Source organism: Trichosurus vulpecula, chromosome 4, assembly GCF_011100635.1.
Source record: "Trichosurus vulpecula isolate mTriVul1 chromosome 4, mTriVul1.pri, whole genome shotgun sequence".
Taxonomy (NCBI): domain Eukaryota; kingdom Metazoa; phylum Chordata; class Mammalia; order Diprotodontia; family Phalangeridae; genus Trichosurus; species Trichosurus vulpecula.
The window spans coordinates 74,785,072-74,811,028 of record NC_050576.1 but is presented as its reverse complement, the minus strand read 5'-3'; the positions used below and the strand labels follow the sequence as shown (position 1 = coordinate 74,811,028).

Genomic DNA, 25,957 nt, shown 5'->3' with positions numbered 1-25,957 from the left:
ATCTTAGTGTGTCTCTTATAAATAACATATTGCTGGATTCTGGTTTCTAAACCAGAATTTTGCTATTTGCTTCTGTTTTATGGGTGAGCACATTCCTATTCAAATTCATAGTTATGATACTACCTGTATAATTCCCTCCATCCTATTTTCTTCTGTTTATCGTTCTCTCCCTCTTTTTATCTTGTCCCTCCTTAAAAGTCTGTTTTGCTTCAGATCACTGCCAGCCTTAATCTACTCTCTCTTTTATCATGTCCCCTCTCCTCCATCCCCATATTTCTTATCTCCTTCCCCTCCAGTTTTCCCTGTAGGGTAAGATAAGATAGATTCCTATACCCAACTGAGTGTGTATATGTATTCCTATTTCATTGAACCATTTCCTAAGAGTGAAGTTTAAGCACTGCCTGCCACCCTTCCCTCCTCCCTATTTTACCTTCCACTATAAAAGTTCTTTCTTACACACTTCTTTTATGTGAGAAAAAATTTTCCCATTCTATCTCTTCCTTCCCCTTCTCTCAATGCATATTGCTCTCTCACCACTTCTTTCCTTTTTTGGCTGGGGGTGGGGGGATCATCCCAACATTATCAACTCTCATACTCATACCCTCTGAATATAAGCAACTAAATTCTGAAAAAGTTAAACGAGACATATAAGAGTAAATACTAAAATTATAATAGCCCTGCACAGACCTAGATAAAGCTATCACCAAATTAACAAGAAGGAAGTTTAGGAGATGAATAAAATTTTAGAAAAGTTAGATATGATGGATCTCTGGAGAAATAAATGGAAATAAAAAGGAATATACCTATTTCTCAGCTATGAATGACATTCATAAATTTGATCATGTATTTGGGCATTAAAAACCTCAAAAAATAAATGCAGAAAAGCAGAAATATTAAACGCATCTTTTTCTGATCAAAATGCAATAAAAACTACAGTTAACAAAAGACCTCTATTGTAGTAGCAATTTAGATCTGAAGAGCTTTCCCACTCATTAATAGGCCATGTGACCTGCTTACATCACAGGAAGCCTAAGTCACATGTGGTGGGAGGAGCGTCCTGACAGAAAAAGGAAGTTATGTCACAGGAAATGCAGTGAGAGAGAACGTGAGCGCAGTTATGACTGCTAATGGCTGTCATGATAGTTAGAGCTGAACAGACTGACTTAGCTGTACTATGAATTTGTTTTTGGGAAGCCCCTAGCACGGGGTTGGAGATGTTTGGGATGGCAAGGCTCCATGTTGTGATAGTATGTACTTTACTGCTGTGATAGATTGGGTAGACGGCTTGTGGGATATGGTTCTCTGGTGTCTGAATAAATGGTTTACTTCTTCTACCTTCTACATGGGGAGTCTCGTATACTTTGCGATATAGACCCACATGGCATTTTGACAATTATCATCTACACTGCTATTACTGCCTTATTGACACAAGTACTTAGGGGAAATTTATATCTCTGAATGCTTCCAACAATAATAGAGCAAGGTAGATCAACAAATTTAGCATGCAAAAAAATTTAAAAACCAACAAATTAAAACCTCCCAATTAAACACCTATTTAAATAGCAATCCTGAAAATCAAAGGAGAGACCAACAAAATTGAAAGTAAAGAATCCCACTGAATTAAATAAAACAGAGAGCTGGGTTTTTTAAAAGAAAAAACCAATAAAATAGACAAACCACTAGCTAATTTAACCAAAAAAAGAGAAAACCAAATTACTAGAATCCAAAATGAAAAAGATGAATTCACTATCAGATGAAGATGAAATAGAAGCTATTTTGCCTAACCATATACCAGTAAAACTGACAATATAAATCAAACAGATGAATATTTACAAAAATTGAAATTCCCCAGATTAACAGAAGAGGAAATAGAATACATAAGTAACCTATCTTAGAAAAAAGTAATTGAACAAGCCAAAAATTAACTCTTTGGGGGGGGGGGGGGGAAGGCAGGGAAAAACCCAGGAACAAATGGATATCCAAGAGAATTTTACTACCTAAACCAAGGAGAGTCAAAACAAAAAAGAATAACTACAGACCAATTTCCCTAATGAACAGTGATGCTAATTATTTTTTTTAAAGACAATACTAGAAAAGAGATAATAGCAACATACCATAAAGATAACCAGGCTATAAAAGGAATGCTGGGCTGGTTCAATATTAGGAAAACTATAAACACAACTGACTGCATTAACAAAAACAAATCATATGATTATTTCGACAGATGCAAAAAAAGCTTTTGACAAAATACAACATTTATTCCTGTTTTAAAAAAAAAAACTTTATTCCTGTTAGAAAGCACAGAAGTAAATGGGACATTCCTCAAAATGACAATATCTATCTGGAACCAAGAAAACATTTATCTGTAACAGGGATACACTAGAAATATTTCCAAAAAGATCAAGGTTTGTGAAGCAAGCATGTCCATTATCACCATTTCTACTCAACTCTGTACTAGAAATGTGACAGAGCAATAAGGCAAGAAAAAAATTTAAAGGAATAAGTACAGACAATGAGAAAGCAAAAACTATCACTTTTTACAAATTAAGTGTTGATTTGCTCAGAAAACCCTAGAGATTCAACTAAAATAAATAATCAAAACAACTTCAGCAAAGTTGCAAGATATAAAATAAATGCACACTAATCAGCAGTATTTCTATACTAATACAGCAAAACCTACCAAAAAGAGATAGAAAATTTCAATTTAAAATAACTACACACAGCATAAAATACTTGAGAGTCTACCTGCCAAGACACACTGGAGCTAGATGAACACAATCATAAAACACCCTTCACACAAAGACAGAACTAAATCAGAGAAATATTCATTGCTCCTGTGTCAGCCCAGTCTATGTAATAAAAATGACAACACTAAGTTTACTTATTCAGTGCCATACCAATGAAATTACCCAAGAATTATTTTACAGAGTTAGTAAAAATCTTAACCCAATTCATCTGGAGGAACAAAAAGGTCAAGAATATGTAGGGAATCAATGAAAGAAACTGAGAAGGTAGGGGGTCTATAACAGCTCGAGATTTCAAACCATACTACAAAGCTACAGTTGTAAAAATGATTTGTTCCTGAGTAACAAATAGAGAGAAAACCTCAGACACATCATATCATGTTTTGGAAGCATGTCCAAAAAACTATTAAACTGTACATACCCTTGACCCAGTAATACTGCTACTAAGTCTATATTCCAAAGAGATAAAAGGAAGAGGAAAAAGAAATATATATATTTACAGCAGGTCTTTTTTCTGGCAGCAAAGAACTGGAAATAGAGAGGAGGATGCCCATTGATTAGGGAATGGCTGAACAAGTTATGGTATATGAATGTGACAGAATACTGTGCTAAAAAAATTATGAAGTGGGTAGTTTCAGAAAAACCTGGGAAGACTTGTATGAACTGATGTAAACTGAACAGAGTAGAACCAGAAGAATTTATACAGTAACAGCAATATCATAAAGTTAATCAACTGTGAAAGACTTAGTAACTCTAAACAACAGAAGGACCAAACACAATTCCAAAGGACTCATGCTATCTACCTCCAGATAAAACCAATGGACTGAGAGTACAGATTGAAGTATATTTTCTTCTATTTATTTTGCTTTTTGTGGGTTTTTTTTGGGGGGGCGGGGCATGACTAACATGCAATTCTGTTTCGCATGCCTACATGCTTGTAAAGGTTTTTATTCTTCTTCCTTTCTCAAGGTTTGGGGGTAGGGAGGGTATTTGGAACTGAAAATAAAATTTAATTTAATAGCTTAAAAAATGTATTTACGTCTCTATTTCTGCAAAGGGTTTTATAATTGGATTCATATGGTTTCTGGACCTATCTTGGTAGCTATATTCCTAAATGTTGTGTACGTTATGTAGGTTAAGGTGGAATTTCTCTTTCTTGCTCTTCCTGCTGGGTGCAATGTTGCTTGTTTATTAATTGAAGTTAATTCAATTTAATTAATGAAGTTATTGTTACAATTAATTTTTTGGTGGATGTATTAAGCTTTTCAAAGTATATCATTTGCAAAGAAATTTGTTTCCTTTTTACTCATACTCATTGTTTCTATTTATCTTTTTTGTCTTATTGCTATAGCTAGCATTTCTTTTTATTTTTTTAATTTTATTTATTTTTTTATAGCTAGCATTTCTAAGAACATGTTAAACACTAATGATGATAATGGGCACCCTTCCTTTACTCCTGATATTGGGAAGGCCTTCTAATTTTTCTCTATTATCTATAATGTTTACTTCTGTTTCAGAAACATATCATTTAGTGCATTAAAGAAAGGTCCTTTACTCCTCTGTTTTCTAGTGAGGTTTTTTTTTAAGACAGGAAAAGGTGTTGGATTTTGTCAAAAGCCTTTTTAACATCTACTGATACAGTAATGTGGTTCAAAAAATTATATGTTTTATTATATTTGTAGCTTTCCAACCCCATGTTCCTTGCATAAATCCAACTTGGTGATAGCGTATAATCTTTTTAATATAATGTTGTAGCCTCTTTGCTATTATTTTAGATAAACTTGTTTGCATCAAAGTTCACTAAGGATATATTCCCTAATTTTCTTCCTGTTTTGCCTTTGCTTCTCCATGGTTTAGATATCAATATCATATTTGGATCATAGAAAGATGGAGGAGTACCTTTTTTTCTAGTTATTATAGCAAACAGTTTGATTAATATAGAAGTAATTATTAAAAATGTTTAACAGAATTTGATAGAATACCCAGTCTGTCACTTCTTTTTTTGTCTTTTCCCAAGAACATTAAAACAAACAAAAAAACACCCTTGGGCCCTTCGTCACATTTATCTTTCTCTATGACTCTTAAAAATATTGGTGTTTTAAGAAGACATTTGTTTCTTATTCTGCTATTAGCATGTAAACAACTAATTTCTGTATACTCCCTTCCAATTAAACCAGTATGTATATCTTTTTTTTTTAATTTCTCCTCATTCTTATGTTTCCATTTCAAAATGTCAACTCAATTCTGATCTTTTCATCAGTAACGGACAGTTCTCACACTATGGAAATTCAGATTATGCAAATCTGACTTCGCATAAAAAATTCTGAGAAACCTACATTCCAAAAAAAAAAAACCAACCTGTTAACTTTACTGTATAGTACTGTGCTGCTCTTCCTCTCTGCTCAGCGTTCTGTAGTCTCTGACTCCCCCTAACCAAAAAAACAAAACCAACCAAAACCTTCAAGTAAGAGCAGAATGTACACATGGACCACTGCTGCCACTAGATCAGGCACTTGACCTGAGATCTCTGTCACCAAGAAAAGAGATCTCCCTACTTCGCCCACATACGTGTTTGGCTCCCATATCTCTGTCTTCTCTCTGTGCTGAGGGGCAGGTCTGTCCCCCGTCCAGATACATCACCCATTCTCTCCTGTCTGTGCCTGGCCCCTATGTATTTGACGCCTACGTGTTCCTCCTCCTGCTCTTGCTTCTCTATCCTCAGTTCAACATGAGTCCTTAAACCATGCTGTAGGCCTCCTCCCTCCACAGTCATGCGGCCTTCTTCCTGCCTCCTCTCCAACCTTTCCCCACATCTGTGGACAAATTCACATTATGTAAAAATCACTTTACATAGAGGTCTGTGGAACAGTCCACTTACATAAAAGTGAGAACTGTCTGTAATTGGATATATATTTCATTAAATATTCACTTCTTTTTCCTGTGGGATATTTAGTTTTGCCAGATATATCATTGTTGGTTGTATGCCTCTATCTTTTAGAATAACAGATTCCAAGTTCTCTCTCTTCTATAGTGGTGGCCGCCCAACTTCTATGATCCTGTGATTACTTGGTATTTGTAGTCTTTCCTTTTGGCTGCTTTTAACATTGTTTTCAATAACCTGGGAGCTCTGCATTTTGACTATGACATTACATTCCTAGGACTTATCATTTTAGGTTTTCTTTCAGGAAGTGACCAGGGAATTCTTTATTTTTTCACTCTGTTCTCTGTTCCTAAGAGTTCTAGGGAGTTTTCATCTATAATTTCTTGGAATATGGTAACAAAATGATACGGTGTATTCTGTAAAATTATGGCACGCTAAAATCTTTTAATCACATCAAGTCAAGAGGATATTTCATAACACATTTCACTGCAAATAATGTTAAACATAAAGCTTATTTTTATGAGCTATTAGCCTGTTTTTAAATACACAAAAATACATCTATCTTGCCAGGACATAGATGCCCAGAAACGGCCTGCAGTCCCTCTAAATATATTTCATTTTCATGTAGCCTTGGCTCCTGACCATTATCTGATTTCCTATTACTTGGTATCAGAGTCATTTTAACTTCTATTCTTGGCGAGAAGTGGAAGGCAGGGAGGGTAATAATTTCCTGTCAAATTATTTCTTTTCAATTAGATGTAGGCTTTTAGTAATTATTTTCAGATAGTATAATAATTCTTAAATTATCTCTTAACCTTTTCTCCATGTGAGTTGTTTGTGATACTATTATTTCTTACATTTTCTCCCCCCCCTCCCCAATTTTATGATTTTGTTTTAATATTTCTTCTTGTACCATTGAGTTGTTTTCTGTTCAGCTCATTCTAATTTTCAGGGCATTCAGTTCCTGGATGAGGTTTTCCATTGTCTGCTCTAAGGTGTCAATTTTCTTGTCATTCCCCCCTCCCCCACCCGCTTCTAATTATTCCATTTTGTATCTTGCATGATTTCTTCTTAGGTAGTCTTATAGTCCTTCTAGCCAGAACATTTTTTTTTCTGAAGTTTTAAGGGGACTTGAGGGGTTGGTTTCTTCCTCTAGGTTTACACCACTGGAAATCTCTCAGTCCAAGGTATTTCTTCTTAATATTTGGTGTGTTTGCTCATCTTAGCAGTTTCAGCATTGGGAGGTTGGTATGACCCATGACTGGGTCTTGCTCCTGTACTCCTAAATGAAATAGACAGGCTGTAGCTGGTCTTGAGCATGGTGGCCAAAATTAGGTTCCTCTTTCAAGGGACTCCAGTACTGCTCCCTCTTGCCACAGGGGTCTGGGCTATCCCCTTACACAGGGTGTTCCTAAAGTCTGGACACATAGGCAAAAATGCGTATTTTCAAGAAATGAAATGAAGAAGGAAATTTTCAACAACATTTTATTTAATTGGAATATTAACAAATAACATCTTCAATATGATTTCCATTATTTGTGATGCAAAGGTTGATGTGCTTTGCAAGATTCACGTGAACTTGGTGCAATAACTGAACATTGCCATCAATTTTAGCACATTCACTCTTTATGCATTCAATCAAGTGTGTTGCATCCGTGATTTTCATTGAATACACCTTCTCTTTTAGCATATCTCAGAAAAAGAAGTCGCTGAACAACACAGAGTCTTCAGTGAAACGGTTAATGAGATTTCCTATGTGTCTAAACTTTAGGGTCAACCTGTATTATGCTCTACCAGACTGGGCTCCTGCCATGGGACTTGTTTTGTGGTTACCCGAGCTGGTTTTTTTCTAGTCGTCTTCTTCTGCCACTGAGGTTGGGCAAATCTACCTTTATTGGGTGCCAGACTGTATAGGACTTCCCCTGTTCAGGGGCAGCTTTCAGCTGTGCTTTAGAACTGTCCCAGTTTATCTTCTTCACCATACCTAGAGTATTCTGGTGGTACCTCTGTGTACCTTTAAGTTGGGTGGAGGAATCTGCAGGTTGATTTTCCTTATTTCAGCTGCTAATATCACATTTTTAGATTTTACTGTGGTGCTCACAGAGGATCTGGGCTCCTCCAAAGCAGGCCATCACCTTCCCACAATTCCTCCAATATGTCCTTTTTAAAAAAAAATCATTTTTGTTGTCCTTAGTTTTCTCTACCAGGCTCAACTCACTCTGACCATTAACATTCCTAACACTATGTTTTTAAAAATGGTTTTTAAATTGACATCTTTGGTTTTACATCATCTAAATTTCCCCTCGTATCCCTCCCAGAGAACTTTTTTTAATAATAAAGGATTTTTTTTTAAAGAAAAAGGCAAAGAATTGCCCCCTCTCCAAAAAGACCAGGAAAACTAACCAATACATTGAAAAACATCTGACAAAATATGCAATGTTCCATACCTGTGGACTACCCACCTCTACAAAGCGGGGGTCGGGAGTGGGGAGGTGTTTCCTCATATCTCTTCACTGGGGCTAAGTCTATTTTGAGTAATTGTAAAACACTAATTCTGAATTGTTTTATAATTATTCTATTTACCTTACTATATTCATCAGGTATACCGTGTTCTTGGCTCTGCTTACTTCATTTTGCATTAGTTCATGTCAATCTTTCCATGCTCCTGACACCATATTTTGATAGGACTACTCTACTCTTATATTCAACTTCTGTTACCTGTCTTTGCTCTCATTTTCTGTATGGTTTAAAAATTGTAAACCTAAATGAAAAGAACAATAAAACAAAACTAAGTGCTGTGTTATTACAATGATAGATTTTTGGTCCCACAGAAGAGATGAGAAGTGCAGGACTATGGGTGCTGAATGTCATACTGTTAGCTGTAGAAAATTTGTCAGTGAATCTTTCTGGTTTTTTTTTCCCTGGTTACAAGGGAAGACTCACGAGGAAGAGGGATTTGGGAGATGAGCTGGGGAAAAGAAACATACCAGAAAATGTGATATAAAAACTAAAGTCACAATAAAACAATCAAAAATTAAATCTAAGTCAATGCATTTTGTGCATCTGTCTGTGAATTTATGAGAAAAAAAATTGTATCTTTACTTTCACCAACCTCTAACTGAAATCTAGCTTTTCCTTCAATGATTAAATAACCTTTCTTTGCCTGCTTGATTCTGGGGATGATACCTCCATCTTGAAATAAAACTTCTCCTTTCAGAACAAGCAATTCAATCCTGAAAAAGAGGGTTCCATTCGAGGAAATTTGGGGGCCAGCAGAACTATATGAATATTCTGGTTTACACAGTTAGTAGCAGATCTCTCCTTTCTTCCTGGAATGGAATGGAATGAGACAACTCCAATGTCCCATTCCTTGATAATCTGACCTTTGACAAGACTGGAAACAAATTTTAGTTCATTTCTATCATGACTGGAATCACTGTTTCCACCGGACAATTTTCCTTTGTAGGATATGAATTTTATCTCCAATCTTTGGTGTTTCCTTATTCCCCACTCTTTTGACCATCTTTAGGACACTTTGGTTCTTTGGGGGAGTAATGTCCTCTTTTTGTTCAGCAAGAACAGCTGCTGGATCCTCTCCTTCATTCTTGGTGACACCTTGGTAGTTGCTGTCTTTTATAAGGGGAATCCCAAGAATGTTATAGGGCTAGTTTCCCCAAATCTTCAGTCACTCTTGGGGTTTTGATCTGATAAGATCCTTCCTCCAGCCTCTCATTGAACAGACAATAGCACTGGACATCGATCATCTAGATAAAGCAAATTCCTGCAACATATCTGCTGTCATGCTCATTTTTTCTTGCTTGCACCCCTGTGTTCAAACATCAGCTTGCCACCATTGCTGACTGGTGGAACCCAAGAACCAGTTGGAGTCCTCCTCAATCTCCCCTTCCTAGAGAGTAAGTTCCATAATGGATTGACTTTTTGCCTGGCACATAGTAGGTGCTAAACACATGCTTTCCGATGGATTGCTTAATAGCAATATGATCCTTTTGTAAAGGTGCTTAGAACTCTATAGATACTTTGATATAAAGTTTAACTATACTTTCACTTACATGTTTGGTAGCTGAGGCAGCAGACATCTCTAGGTCCTGTGAATAAACCATTTCTTCAGTAAGTACGCTGTGATTTATGCTCCCAGGCTGCCCCTGAGCTATAGTTTCAGATGCTACAGTTTCAGCAAGTGGACTGCCTAATTCTTCTGGAATAGAACTTTCACTATTTAGATTAGAGCAAGAAGGTGCTGGAGACTCCTCTTCACTGGCTGTTTCTGGAAAGAGGAAGAAAAATGTAAGAGAAAAATAGAAGTTTAACAAAAAAGTTTAACCCTGAATTTTCTTCTTAGCATTTGTATTTGAATAAATAAAAACATAATGTGGAGAAACTGAAATGAAGATTTAGTAGCTTAAGAAGAGTGCCAGATGAAGAGTATAAAGAAAAAGACACTTCAAGATACTTTAATGCATTTGTTTTTTAATTTTACAGGCATTCTACTCACTTAACTAAACAAATATTGTGTGAAATAGGACTAGAAATTAAAATAGGACACTTTCTATATTCTAAAGCTTCGTTTTTTCTCTGCTGGGGCTCCCTTAGTCCTTCTTCAACCAAAAGGCCTTTCTTGCACACATAGCCTGACAACTACCCAAACTCAATTCAAACATTAAATACCTACTTTGTACAAAGCACTCTGTAAAGAATGGGGAATACAAAACCAAAAAGGAGATAGCGTCTGCCCTTGAAACAGTTTTCAGTTTATTCCATCACACACACACACACACACACACACACACACACACACACACACACACACACACGTATAAGTAAAAACAAAGTAACTAGAGGAGGAAGAGAACACTAAGAACTTAGAACCCTACTGTCTTATCTAGACATTTTCAATCCCTGAACAAACGAAATGTCAAAGTTTTTATGAATTTCTGATTATGTAATCATTTAAAAGTTAAAGAAGTTTTCAGATTCTATTATATATTAATGCCCTGCTTTATCAATTATCTAATCCCAAGGTTTGCACCAAGGCCTGTGCCTTGTTTTAGTAAGGGAGGAAGAAATGGAATTTTATACACTCTGGCTTAACTTCTGAAAATAGGTTTATGAATGCTCTTTCTTTTCCACTTTCCACAATTCATGCCATGACAATATTCTATCTAAGGAATATTTAAAGACTTAAATTTAAAGGGCTTTATAAATTTTTACTTTGCAAATCTCAAAGGCATTCTGTAAAAGCTAGCTATTATCTCAACTGTTTGGAAGCAGCTACGAAGAGAAGAGGACTGAACGTGGATTTACAAGACCTGGGTTTGGATCCTGCCAGTTAATGTTTGTGTGAGTTTAGGAGAGTCACTTAAATTTTCTGGGCTTCAGGTTACTCATCCTTAAAAAAAAGATGGAAGGGACTGGACTGGATGGTTAGATGGCCGCTAAGGACCCGTTCAGCTCTAGAGCTATGATCTTATGACTTTTAAAAAGATTACATTTTAAAGAAAAAACCATGAAGTTTTGTTTAGATTGATGAAGGTAACAACACAGAACTTCAGACATGGATGGTCATATTTAGAACCCCCTCCCCTTCCTTTCAAATAATACTTTCAAATATGCAAATTATGTCAACAGATTTAAGGGTGTGATAACTATAATGTAGATGTACTTAGTTATTTAATAGTCATCAAGAATTTGTTAGGCTTCTTTTTCTGAAAAATAAAGGTCATTACATTTGCTCAGTTTAACCTTATAAAAGAACTATGCTTTGCAGGGGAAAAGCCTAAAGGTTTTTCTCCCCTGATTAATATCTTACTATACTGAATGAAAAGTATACTTTTGGATATTCCTGCCATTTATTTGATGATAATGTGGAAATTTTCCTATTTTATTTATTTATATTATATGCTAGCAATTTTAGGTGAATGGGAAACATTGCTGATAAGATGTGGCTGATGAACCTAAAATGCTATCATAAAAATCTCTGCTTTACTGAATTTCTCTAATAGTTTTTAGCAGTTACATAAAGGAGTCAATTCCTGATTTATGGAGGACCTAGTCAGGCCCTGGTAGAAAACTGCCATTGACTTGCTCCTCAACTATTTCCTAATCCATCTACTATAGTCTAATATGAATCTAAGAAGCCAGTTCTATCATAGGATGTATAGCATATGCCTGTCACAGTCCCTCTTGAATCTCCTTTCCAGAAGAAAGGCAGCCCTCCTTCTACAGCACAAACCTCTATATTAGGGCTAAAACAGACAAAGATAACTGAAGTTTATTTATTACTGGGGTCAAATCATTACATCCATGCTTTCAGAAAACCACTCTGGCAGCTGTATGAAGGATGGACTGAAATGGAGAGAGATTTGATGCAAGAAGATCAATTTAGAAGGCTACAACAGCCTTGGTGAGAGATGATGATGGCCTGACCTAAAGTTGTAGCTGTGTCAGTGAAGAAGATAAATGTGAAAAATGTAGGAAAAAAATACAAGATTTTGCAACTGACTGGATATGTGGGGAGAGAGGGAATAAGGAAAGCAGGGAGAGAAAAAGGGAAGAAAGAGAGAGAGTGTTGAGTATGACACTTAGGTTATAACCTGAGTGACTAAAAGGATAGCAGTGCCCCCAATGGTAACAGGAAAGTTAGAAAGAAGGAAGAAACATAATGAGTTTTGTTTTGGACATGTTGAGTTTGAAATGTCTAACAGACACAGCTGGTAATGTGAGACTAGAGTGAAATAAATAGCTCTGGAAATTATCTCAATAGAGATAACTAACTGTGAGAGACTTATGAGATTACCAAATGAAAGAGTATATAGAGAACCTCGGTGGCCACACAGAGTGAGTGGACATGATATGGATGACGATCCCAGGAAAAGAGACTGAGGAAGCATGGTCAGATAATTAAGAGGAAAACCAAGAACCAAGTAAGGAAAGCCCAGGGAAGAGAGAGTATTCAGGATGAGAGAGGTCAAAAAGAAAGATGATCAAAAATGGGTTATTAGAAATGGCAAGTAAGATCAGTGGGAACTTTGAGTAGTTTCAGTTCAGTGATAAAATGATCAGCTAGACTGCAGAAGGTTTAGTGAGAGGAAAAGAAATGGAAGCAACAGTTAGTTGTAGATGGTGTTTTCAAGGAGTTTAGATGAGATGAGGAGGGGAGAGATATATGACAATCCCTGGCACAGTTGTAACTAGTAAGGGTTATTTTAAGCATAGGGGAAATTTGGATTGTCTGTAGGTAGCAGGAAAGGAAGGGAACAAGCAAGCATTGATTAAGCACTTACTACACACCAGGTGCTGAACTAGGCATTATATAAATATTATCTCATTTGAAAGGAAGGAACAGGTAGCAGCAGAGATTATAGATTAGAAAGAGAGCGTGGGAATGATGGTGAGGGCAATTTTCTGAATATGGGAGGGGACAGGATCCAGGACACATAAGCAGAAGGGCTATGTCAGATCAGAGACTGTGGAGATACTAGGGGCAATGTCAGAAGGATATGAGCTGAAAGTGGGAGAAGAGAAAGCTCTTGGAGAGTGGCCTCAATATTTTTTGGTGAGATCTGAGGCAAGATCCTTGGAGAGAGAGTGGGGAGGAGGGAGTGGCATAGGAGGCTTAAGGGAAGAAGAAAAGATATGGAAGAACTGCTATAGTAAATGGGATACACAAACAAAAAGGCAGCACCAGTAGGACTGCCTTACTGTAGTTATGGCCTAGTTGAAATTAAGTAGCATTAAAAAAAATCCAACCAACATTATTCCTAACTTAAACACCAAATAAGAGGAGCATTTACATATGCAAAGTAGAATAGGAAAATCGTACATGAAACTGAATCTCTCTTAAGAACTTGCTTGCTCTTTCTTTTGAGTACACAGTACAATTTTCAGGTATCTTGCTGGTTTGTGTTTCCTTCTGTTCTCCTTTCTGCATTTGAAAAACGATTCAAAGACTCTTTTCTTTCCCTTTTTAGCAATATAACACTCTCTCCCTAATACCTTCCCCACATAAACCGGGAAAAAGAAAAGAAGGATGAAAGAAAAAAAAACTTTTATAATACACAGTCAATCAAAACGAATTTCCATACTGGTCATATTCAAAACTAGTGTTCATCCTGCACACAGAGCTGCTCATTGTCAGGAGGTGAATAGTGGGCTTCCACATCAGTCCTCTGGGAGAGTGGTTGGTCATTTTACTCATCAGCATTCTTGAGTCACTCAGGTTTGTTTTTCATGAAATGTTGTTGTTATATAAATATTGTTCTCAGACTCTGCTCATTTCACTGTTATCAGCTGATACAAGTCTCCTCAGGTTTCTCTGAAATTTTCCTACCTAATAGGATATAATATAAAGGAGTCAATTCTTGATTTATGGAGGACCTAGTCAGGCCCTGGTAGAAAACTGCCATTGACTTGCTCCTCAACTATTTCCTAATCCACCTAATATAGTCTAATATGAATCTAAGAAGCCAGTTCTATCATAGGATGTATAGTATATCCCTATCACAGTCTCTCTTGAATCTCCTTTCCAGAAGAAAGGCCTCACTCCTCTTAAACCTACTTTTCTTCACCTTGACTTCTAATCTCTAATCCAATCCAACAAACATTTATTAAGCACCTACTATGTGTCAGCCACTAGGCTAAGGGCTGGGGTTAACAACTCATAAAAAGAAAGACAGTCCTTGCTCTCAAGGAGCATATATACAAAAGGAGACAGAAAAGCAGGGATGAGGAGGAGGAGATACCGCAGGGTACCTGATGTAGGGCAAGATTCATCATTTCTTGCTGTTTAGTCATTTTAGTCATGTCATTTGTGATTTTCTTGGCAAAGATCCTGGAGTGAGTGGTTTGCCATTTCCTTCTCCAGCTCATTTTACAGATGAGGAAACTGAGGCAAACATCATTAAGTGATTTGCCCAGGGTCACAAAGTTAGTAAGTTTCTGAGGCTGGGTTTGAAGTCAGAAAACTGAGTCTTCCTGAATCCAGGCTCAACGTTCTATCTACTGTACCACCTAGCTGCCCCCATTATTTCTTATTTTGCCACAATAATATTCTATTATATGTGTATACAACAAGTTGTTCAGCCATTCTCCAAATGATGGATACTCCCTTAGGTCCTAATTCTTTGCTATCACAAAAAGAGCTAGCATAAATGTATAGTGGACCTAGTCAGTGGGTCTTCTGATTTCCTCCAGTTCTGTTCAGCAGCACATGAGTAGGACTGAAGGAGCTGGACAGTAGAAGTAACTAAGAGCTAGACAGTGGCAAGGTGTGATGGGTAAAACAGAAAAAGGGAACAAAAGATCAAAGTGAGAGTGAGCAGAGGACACTGTTAAGCTGAACTTGTTCAACAAGGGGTTGGGAATAGGAAGGGAGAATAGTGCAGCAGGAACAGATGTGACAGCCTAGGACAGTATAAGGGATGCAGTGCGGTCTGGCCAGGTTCATGCCCCACCCAGTGTAAACTCATCACCTGTAATCTCACCCCCAGGCTGTCAGCTCAAGCTTTGACTGATACCCTGTCCCCCACCTCTCCTCCAAACAGGAGGCTAGAAGGTGGAGCATCAAACACCTCTCAATGCTTCCCTTTAGAAAGGGCAGAAGACTGGACTCAGCTCACTCCACTCTGTATGCGCTGCCTCTTGCCCTACATCAGGTACCCTGCGGTATCTCCTCCTCCTCACCCCTGCTTTTCTGTCTCCTTTTGTATATATGCTCCTTGAGAGCAAGGACTGTCTTTCTTTTTATGAGTTGTTAACCCCAGCCCTTAGCCTAGTGGCTGACACATAGTAGGTGCTTAATAAATGTTTGTTGGATTGGATTAGAGATTAGAAGTCAAGGTGAAGAAAAGTAGGCTTAAGAGGAGTGAGGCATAGGGAGAGGTGGAAAAACAAAAGACTGTAACCAGATAAAGGAAATTCAGAGTTCTTGATTAGATGGCAAGTAGCTAGAACAGAGACACAGGCATGCACAGCGATTACTAGAACAAGGTCTGGAGGAGGCAGAAAGGGATGGCAACGAGGGCACATACAGATTATCCTTACAAAGAAATAGGAAGACCTCTTTTTTTTTAAAATTTATTTAACATATTTAGTTTTCAGAATTGATTTTCACAAGAGTTTGGATTACAAATTTTCTCCCCATTTCTACCCTCCCCCCCACTCCAAGATGGCATATATTCTGGTTGCCCTGTTCCCCAGTCAGCACTCCCCTCTGTCACCCCACTCCCCTCCCATCCCCTTTTCCCTTCCTTTCTTGTAGGGCAAGATAAATTTTTACACCCCATTGCCTGTGTATCTTATTTTCTTGTTGCATGCAAAAACATTTTTGTTTGTTTTTGAACATCTGTTTTTAAAACTTTGAGTTCCAAATTCTCTCCCCTCTTCCCTTCCCATCCACCCTCCCTAAGAAGTCAAGCAATTCAACATAGGCCACATGTGTATCATTAAGTATAACCCTTCCACAATACTCATGTTGTGAAAGACTAACTATATTCTGCTCCTTCCCAACCCATCCCCCTTTATTGAATTTTCTCCCTTGACCCTGTCCCCTTTCGAAAGTGTTTGTTTTTGACTAACTCCACCCCCATCTGCCCTCCCCTCCATCATCCCCATTTATTTTTATCTTCTTCCCTCTTCTTTCCTGTGGGGTAAGATTCCCAATTGGGTATGTATGGTATTCCCTCCTTAGGCCAAATCTGATGAGAGCAATGTTCACTCATTCCCCCCTCATCCGCCCTCTCCCCTCCTCCCACAGAACTGCTTCCTCTTGCCACCTTTATGAGAGATAATCCATCCCATTCTATCTCTCCTTATCTCCCTCTCTCAGTATGTTCCTCTCTCATCCCTTAATTTGATTTTCTTTTAGGTATCTTCCCTTCATCTTCAACTCACCCTGTGTCCGCTCTCTCCCTCTCTCTCTCTCCATATATATATATGTATATATACATATACACATAGATATATACATACATACACATTCACACATATATATACATAAACATATATGTATGCATATTCCCTTCAGCTACCCTAATACTGAGGTCTCATGAGTCATAAACATCATCTTTCCATGTAGGAATGTGAACAAAACAGTTCACCTTTAGTAAGTCCCTTGCAATTTCTTTTTCTTGCTCTTTTTCTTGATTACCTTTTCATGCTTCTCTTGATTCTTGTGTTTGAAAGTCAAATTTTCTATTCAGTTCTGGTCTTTTCACTGAGAAAGCTTGAAAATCCTCTATTTTATTGAAAATCCATATTTTGCCTTGGAACATGATACTCAGTTTTGCTGGGTAGGTGATTCTAGGTTTTAATCCTAGCCCCATTGACCTCCGGAATATCGTATTCCAAGCCCTTCGATCTCTTAATGTAGAGGCTGCCAGATTTTGGGTTATTCTGATTGTGTTTCCACAATACTCAAATTGTTTCTTTCTGGATGCTTGCAGTATTTTCTCCTTGAGCTGGGAGCTCTGGAATTTGGCGACAATATTCCTGGGAGATTTCTTTTGGGGATCTATTTGAGGAGGCGATCAATGGATTCTTTCAATTTCTTTTTGCCCTGTGGCTCTAGAATATCAGGGCAGTTCTCTTTGATAATTTTTCGAAAGATGATATCTAGGCTCTTTTTTTGATCATGGCTTTCAGGTAACCCAATAATTTTTAAATTATCTCTCCTGGATCTATTTTCCAGGTCAGTGGTTTTTCCAATGAGATATTTCACATTATCTTCCATTTTTTCATTCCTTTGGTTCTGTTTTATAATATCTTGATTTCTCATAAAATCACTAGCTTCCACTTGCTCCAATCTAATTTTTAAAGTAGTATTTTCTTCAGTGGTCTTTTGGACCTCCTTTTCCATTTGGCTAATTCTGCCTTTCAAGGCATTCTTCTCCTCATTGGCTTTTTGGAGCTCTTTTGCCATTTGAGTAAGTCTGTTTTTTAAGGTGTTGTTTTCTTCAGTGTATTTTTCAGTATTTTTTTTGGGTCTCCTTTAGCAAGTCATTGACTTGTTTTTCATGGTTTTCTCGCATCCTTCTCATTTCTCTTCCCAATTTTTCCTCTACTTCTTGCTTTTCCAAATCCTTTTTGAGCTCTTCCATGGCCTGGGACCAGTTCATGTTTTTCTTGGAGGCTTTTGGTGTAGGCTCTTGCACTTTATTGACTTCTTTAGGCTGTATGTTTTGGTCTTCTTTGTCACTAAAGAAAGAATGCAAAGTCTGAGACTGAATCTCGGTGTGTGTTCGCTGCCTGGCCATATTCCCAGCCAACTAACTTGACCTTTGAGTTTTTCAGTGGGGTATGACTGCTTGTAGACTAGAGAGTTCTATATTCCACATTTGGGGGGGAGGTGCCAGCTCTGCCACACCAGCACTGCTCCTTCCCCAACCCCCAACCCGGACTGGGCTTAGATCTCCAGCAGGCTGTGCACTCCTGCTCTGATCTGCCACTTAATTCCTCCCACCAGGTGGGCCTGGAGCCGGAAGTAACAACAACTGTAGCTGCCCCACCTCCGCTGCTCCCGGGACTGGAAGCCGAACCGCGAACTCCTTCTACTCCCGCAGCTTTTCCCACTAACCTTCTCCGCAGTCTTTGGTGTTTGTGGGTTAAGGAGTCTGGTAACTGCCGCAGCTCACTGATTCAGGGCGCTAGGGCCCCCTCCATCCGGCTTCTGGTCTGGATGGTCCACGATGTTCAGCCTGGGTTCTGCTCCACTCCGTTCCCAGCTCCCAGCTCCATGTGGGATAGATCTCACCCAGAGACCATCCAGGCTGTCCTGGGCTGGAGCCCTGCTTCCCTCTGCTGTTTTGTGGGTTCTGCCATTCTAGAATTGGTTCAGAGCCATTTTTTATAGGTTTTTGGAGGGACTCAGTACGGAGCTCACACTAGTTCCTGCTTACCAGCTGCCATCTTGGCTCCGCCCCGGAAGACCTCTTTTTTTGAATCAAGAAATAAAGATAGAATGGATAACAAGTTTTAAAGAATACAGAAAGGGATATGAGTGCAAGTCAGTTGGCTTCAATCATCTCAGTGAACTTGGAGAGTAGGCTATTTGGTATAAAGAATGGGGGCCACAAATGGATGCTACAATGTGTAAAAGAGAGTAAAATGTTAGTTTTGAAGCAATGAAAGCTCAGCAGAGGTCATAATTTTAAAATGTTTTGAGTTATGTACTTTAAAATTACTGTTTTTAAAACATCTTTAGCATATCAGTTGGGAAATGGCTGAACAAATTATGGTATTAATGTAAGAAAATATTACTGTGCTCAGATAAATGATAAAAGGGATAGTTTCTGAGAAACCTAGGAAGGTCTGTATGAATTGATACAGACCAACTGGTAGAACAATTTATATAATAACATTGCTGAAAGGTCAAACAACTCAGAAAACTTAAGAACTCTAATCAATGCAATGACCAACCACAATACCAGAAGACTAATGAAGAAGCATGATACCCATCTTCTGATAGAAGGCTGGTAAATTTTTAGACATGGTCAACATGGAAATTTGTTCTGCTTGACAAAGCATTTTTGTTAGAAGGGTTTGGTTTTTCTTTTCTTTCAACTAGGAGGGTAGAGGAGAGAAAACAAATACTTATTAATTGAAAATAAAAGTATAAAAAACCCAACTTAAACAGGACTGCTTATAATCATATTAATCACGTGCTAATAATTTCACGGTCTAGCAATCAAGCTTAAAAATTTCCAAATCCAAGAATGATGTTAGCATTACCTTTCTGCTCTCTTCTCTCATCTCCCAGGTCTTTCTTGGATGTTTTAGATTTCATAAGCTCTTTGTCCCATGCTGCCAAAGCTTGTTTTTCCATTCGACGAATCTCTGCTTCCTCTGCATCTAAACGACGTTTCCACTCCAGCAGTTCCTCTGCATGTTGTCGCCTCTGCATCAATTTCTGCTCTCGTTTAGTAAGAAACCTACGGTCACATCATGAAAAATGAGAAAACAAGACGAGAGACATCTATAGCCAGAAGTCCTGTAAATATTCTATCTTACCATAAAGCTGTGCAAGACAGAACATTCATAAAAAACCTTCTCAAAAGTTGTTTCGATGTAATAGATTCCAGAGATTAAATATTCAGAAAATAAGAAATTTTACTCAAGTTTATGAAACCAATATGCAAAGGCAAATGAAATATGAATAGGTATCACAAGACAAAAAAATTATAACACCTGGGTAGCCATGCCTGTTAATGCTAGCACTTTAGTGTTACATTCATCTTTCATAAGTGTTTCTTTCCCATTTAAAAAAAAAAGCAGTTCTATTCTTAAAATTCTGACTTAAAAAACAAAAACGTGCTCATCAGTGAAGTCACAGTGCTTGCTTAAATTACCTGGGAATGTGCTTATAACAGAGAATGATTAATCTGGTTCAATGTCTTTAAGATTTTGCATCTCAAATACTTCATCTATAGAATTAACATATTTATATTTTGTACTTTCAAGTCAAAAATGTGCATGGCTGCTCAGCAAAACAAAACAAAACCCACAAGAAATCAAACATGCTTTTGTCCATGCTAGACTTCTTTAAAATTCAGCATAGCTTTGCTTCAGATCAACTGAGTTCTGTTCATTTCACCTTTTGAGATGCAATGTCATGATGCATCTATTTTTCCACGCAGGCAGAATCCTCAGTACTACAGTTACCTCTCTTTTTTGTCATCTGTCCTTTAGTTAAGTCAGACATGGTTTTTTTTTTTTTCATTTGTTTACAACTGCAAAGGAATGTACCAACTACCTTAAACTTCTGAAGCTAGCCAAATTTTAAACTCAAATGGTACATCACTTTATCCTTAGCTCCAAAAGGTTGAGAAAAGTTAACAAAACTGAATAGTTTAAAAAATTATAATAATTAATATTCTCATCACATGTAGATGCCACAACCATCTTAAAAAAGGTAGGATGTTCAGATTTCTGGTCACAGTTTTATAGTGGTTATAAGGTAATTTAAATGCACAAGAACAACTGTAATTGTCATACTACCTCTTTAGAATAAACAGCATATCAGATTAATATGTTAATAGTGAGAGTAAAATTTATGGGAAACCTACAAGTCTCCAGGATGCTAAAAAACTGAACAGAGCATGCTCTATCAAAGAGTGCACTGAGAAAGGTGCAAAGTTACCTGACCAACTGGTTGTAGATATACAGCTGGAATTTGGGATGGAGGTTGGGAAAACAGACACTGAGAGAGGCCCAGTGATGAGACGTAAAGACAGAGAAGAAGTAGTGAACAGGAGAGCAGTGTCTACAAAATAAGGAGGAAGAGTTTAAAACCAAGAGAACAAAGAGGCAGAAAGAACGAGAAAGGGAAAGCAAAAGATATGATTGAGGAACTTTTAAAATGCTCTTAGGTAACTAATATAGACTACCTAGTTAAACCTTGATAGATTATATGACAAAAGAACACATATATGTAATAAAAATGAATTCTGAATATGCACTAATTCTTAGGTTGCTGCTTAGTTATCTAAATTTTTTCACATTGGGAGAATCCTGAATACTACAGTTATCTGTCCTTTAGTTATTATTATTAGTATCATTATTTCGGTAAATTTATCTAACCATGTATGAGAAAGTAAGAACCTGGCTGGGTGCTATGTAAATGATCCTGCAGAACTTTGCCATCCTACTTATCTTAATGAACATTAAACATAACTATTACGACTCTGGACCCAACATATGACCAATACCACTTTGCAAGAGTACCTATATATTATACATTCTACACTTGACTAAGGAAACAGACTGCAACTATGTTAACTTGATCATACCACTTGATTTAAAGTAATGAAATGATTAAGAAAAATTATCCTCTGCTGGAAAAAAATCTTTTAAAAATATTATGATATGATACTTATTGTCTTTTATTTTCTGTTAGGACTTAACCTAAGGTATCTACCTTTATACTTAATATAGGCCTATATAAAATTCAAGAACAGTGTTAAAAATGTGACAAGGCAAGATACTTGAAGCTACAGTTAAAAATAAATTGAGTAAGTTGTCACTACAGATCACACTCAATGAACAATGTTACTTTAAAGTAAGGAAGAAAACTCACTATGTTAAAAATTACAAAAGAAAGAATAAGCCCAACCCATCAGTTCCTCTCTTTTTTATAAAAGCACATGATCACAATATTCTATGTGCAAAGGTTTGGATTCTATGGCAACAGTTGGTTAATTCTCTTTGACAGAGCACGCTCCTGTTCACACACACACATGCACATTCAACAACAACTTGCATGTCAAGACAACTTTTTTTGCCTTGGAGGGGCAAGGAAAAGTAACACACTGACAGAAAAGTGAGAAAATCTAAGTACAAATCCAGCATTCTCCCTTTGATTTTGAAGTAAAGGACTTTTCTAACTTATCTTTCCTTATTCTCTTTAAAGAGCATGAAGTACTTTAATATTTATCATCTGATCTATAAAGAGAGGCAAGAGACGATTCCAAATGTTGCTTTCAAGTAATTTGGTATATTTCCTACCCCTCCATGATCACAAAACATCTTGGAGTATATTACTCTGCTGGATTGCTTTGATTTTCTACACTAAGGGATTTAAGGGGAAACATTCTTGCCAAGTTCCATTAAAAAACAGTGTGTTTTCCTTGCCATTCTTTGTCAATATACAATAAGTTTCTTTTTGTGCGAATTATTAAAGTACTACTCTACTTGGCAAAAGGTTCCAAAGATCTGTTTATAATATAAATATCACCCACCCTCTTAAATGCACAACTGCTAAATGCATGCAAGACCTAGTACAAAAAAGTAACAAAACAACATTGGAACATGTATAACAAAACTATAAAGTTACAATTTACATTTCTTTTAATTTATCTCCATAACAAGAGGCAGTGATATCTTCCTGTTAGTATAGGTGGTGGTAACTAATTTCCCTTTCTTTAAAGATGAGATAGTCTCATCAGATCTAACTTTCTGGAAATGAAGAGTGAAAGAAAATGTTTAATATATGAATTTAAAATAAAGTACGGTATAATAAAACATCCATAAATTGAGTACTGGGGTGCCTAGGCTAAGGAGGAAATTCCTTTGCATGGAAAAATACAGGTACACCTTGCCTATCAGAAATTTACTAAGTAGAATTAGAGGCACCCTTTGAAATTTGAGCAAGGTAAGCTTAGGACAAATATAGCAAAGTACTACATAGTGGATAACCTCCGGTAATTTATTATTCCAAGAGATGATACAAGCAAGAAAAATATAAAAAGGGTTTGGACAAATTTGTGAAGGATAGTCATAAATGTTTACTCCTAATAAAAGCTGGACCATAACTAGCTTTAGGGAGAATAATCATGCTCTCTAGCAGGGCCTCTATTTGCTACCGAATATTAGACTAGATGGACCACTGCTGTACTCTAATTTGGCAATTTCTATTTTTCTGTGAACACAGAAATTATAGCCACATGTCACATATTTTTCTAAGTAACACCTTAGTTTGACTTGCATTACTATTTAAATTTTGATACTCAGCAGTTTGATAATGTCTAATACTTTTCTGGAATCTTGGTGGGCTAGCTGTCCCTAATGAAGAAGATACAGGCCAAGCTGTCATGTAGTTAAAGACCTTTACAGAATCATGGACTGTTAAGCTAGACGGAATCTGAGAGCTCCTCCAGTCCAGTCTCCTCACTTTACACATGAGAAAACCAATCAAAGCCCTGAAAGCTGGAAGTAACCAGACTACAATCATGAAACTAGTAAATGGTACAGTCTGATTTGAATCCTGGAGCCCAGTCCTAAACACACCTGCTAATGTGCTTAGTATCATACATTAAATAAGACACCTGTGTGTCTTAATCAACATTGGAGCAAATCTCTCTTATTCAAAAAGGGCTTTACTAGGTCCTTAACAACATAGTGTAGTGGAAGGAGTCTAAGCCCTGGAGTCAGAGAAGCTGGGCTTACAGCTCTCTTCTGTTATTTACAAGCTGTCTCTCTGTCTATGGACAGAATCCCTCCAGCTTTCTGAGTTTCAGGCTCCTCCTCAGCAAAACTAAGGGGGTTTAACAGATGAACCTCCCCAGACCGCTTTCAACTTTCAAATAAGGACTTAAGGAGCAGCTTCTGCGATGTGCTCCTAGAAACTGCATTATAAATTAACTTCAGAAAGTGAGCAGAGCTACAAATAGCTTAAATTACACAGATGCAAACTTCAGCAGAAATTAAGAAACAACTCTTTTATTAGAGCTGTCTAAAGATGTCATAGGCTATTATGTAAAGTAGTGGTCACCCTTTCATTACAGGTCTTTAAGCAGGGGCTAGATGACAATGTATTGAGGGTTTCATGCAGTAGTTGTTCTAGGTAAACTCTAAACTTAGAACTCTTTAAGATTTTATGATTCCCCAAAAGAACAATTTTGTAATTGAAGAAATGAGTTCTAAAGGACTAAGACAAAAATAAAACATGGATCTAACAATATGACATAAAAGCAAACTACTATAAACTACTTTAATTTAAAAATAGAAAAACGTTTGTCCCATAAAATTGAGCAAAAATGTACTATACATAAAACACCCCCAATGTACTATCTGATGTATTTTTATTTTAAAATACATGTATTATAAATACTTGTACGTTGGGGATGTTTACATAACATACAATTAGCACATAAAACATCAACTCTAATATAAAACATATCTGGCTTACCTAAAACACCTACTTATAATAAATAGTATGTAGAGTTGAGTCCAAAAATTTAGATATGGTGTCAAAATAACTTGGTTCAAGTCTCAGTTCTGCTATTTACTAGCAACATGGCCCTAAGAAAGTCAAAGAGCCTCACTGAGTCTCAGAGATTTCTGTTTAGTAAAAGAGGGATGATAATACTTATACGACTGAGGTCATAAGGGTGTTGTAAAGGATCAAATGAGATGATACATGAGTGCTTTGCAACTATAAAAATGTAGTATACATCCATTTGGTATATCAACATAAGCTGCTATTACAATTATTAAAGTGAATAATAACCAAGATTATATTTAAGAATTTTTGCATCTTCTTAGAATTTAGAAGGACTTTATGGGGATGAACCTGGTCCCTTCAAAACATTTATATGAGGAAGTCTAAGCTAGATACCTTTCCCTCATAAATTTTCCTATAGCATAAGGATTTCAGTCATTCTACTGACTTAAAAAGGCTGTGCTCAAAAAAAAAAAAAAAAAAAAGGCTGTGCTCATGGCATGGATAAGAGCCTCAAGACTTCTTTGGTGAAGCTTTTCTAAGTTATTTTCTAGATAATAGCAAATGACACTGCACCAAATGAGGCAGTAAAGGAAGCAAGACTTAGAATATAATGTTTTTTTAGGGAGCACTAAAAAAGCAAAGCATCAAAATGAATAGCAAAGAGAATGAGAGACCATCTAGACTATTCTAAACTACATCAGTATTACTATATAGTTTTAAGAAAAAAGAAAGTACACCAAAAAGGATGGATATAAAGGTAAAATTATTAACAGAGTTTGAAATCTATAAAAATATTACTCAAACTGTTAGCTCTACAACAATAATGGACAGAGCATGAGGCACATATTCGTGCTACCAGAATTTTTTATTGTTATATTTTTTTCTTTTGACTTTTTTTTATTGGGACTTAGTGAGTCTAACATAATTACATTGTTAGTATCTAATTTCTCTTAACTATGTGATCTCTTAAAAGATCTATTGTATACAACTATATGCAAGTATGCAACTTTTGACTTACTTCTAGGAGCCAATTTTTTCCCCAAAGAAGCACACTTTGAATTTTATAATATTGTGAAAACATGGCATAATTAACCTCTTTAGAATATCAAGCTAAGGGATGAACAGCTAAACTTATAAGTTCACATCATGGTGTTGCATTATGAGTAATTTAATGGCTTGAAAAATGAAAACTATGTGACATGGAGAAAATGACAATGGCCTAAAAATTATTGCTTTAGCCACTATCTAGCTATGTGACTTTGGACAATAAGTTACTTAAGTTCTTTAGGTCTGAAGTTCTTATATAAAATATGAGAGTTGAACTAAAATGAACTTTAAGGTTTTCTCCATTTTCAAAATCCACTCCCCCCCAAAAAAGGAACAGACTGCTTTTAATTGTAAATTGAATTAATTCTTTCACATTTCTATAAGACTTAATTTTATTAGTAGAGGTAATGTGAATAAATTTTCTATTACAAGAACTGAACAAATTTTCTCATTCTGCTTCTCTGTCTCTATCAGGCCAATGGAAGATTACAAGGTTTCTGTTTCAGTCAGAACAGAACTAACCAACTGTAAGAGGTATAGCCACTCTAATAA

The 25,957-nt window shown here is 36.7% G+C and overlaps 1 protein-coding gene across 1 annotated transcript in view; it reads right to left on the bottom strand.

The window, feature by feature from the left end:
• CEP350 (centrosomal protein 350) overlaps nt 1-25,957 on the bottom strand; it is a 179,924-nt gene that overhangs the window by 26,868 nt on the left and 127,099 nt on the right. Inside the window, exons 28-29 of the mRNA XM_036756981.1 lie at nt 19,369-19,568; nt 9,696-9,910 (exon numbers count right to left, since the gene is read on the bottom strand). Of these exons, the coding sequence (XP_036612876.1) occupies nt 9,696-9,910; nt 19,369-19,568 (415 nt within the window). The remainder of the gene's footprint in view (nt 1-9,695; nt 9,911-19,368; nt 19,569-25,957) is intronic.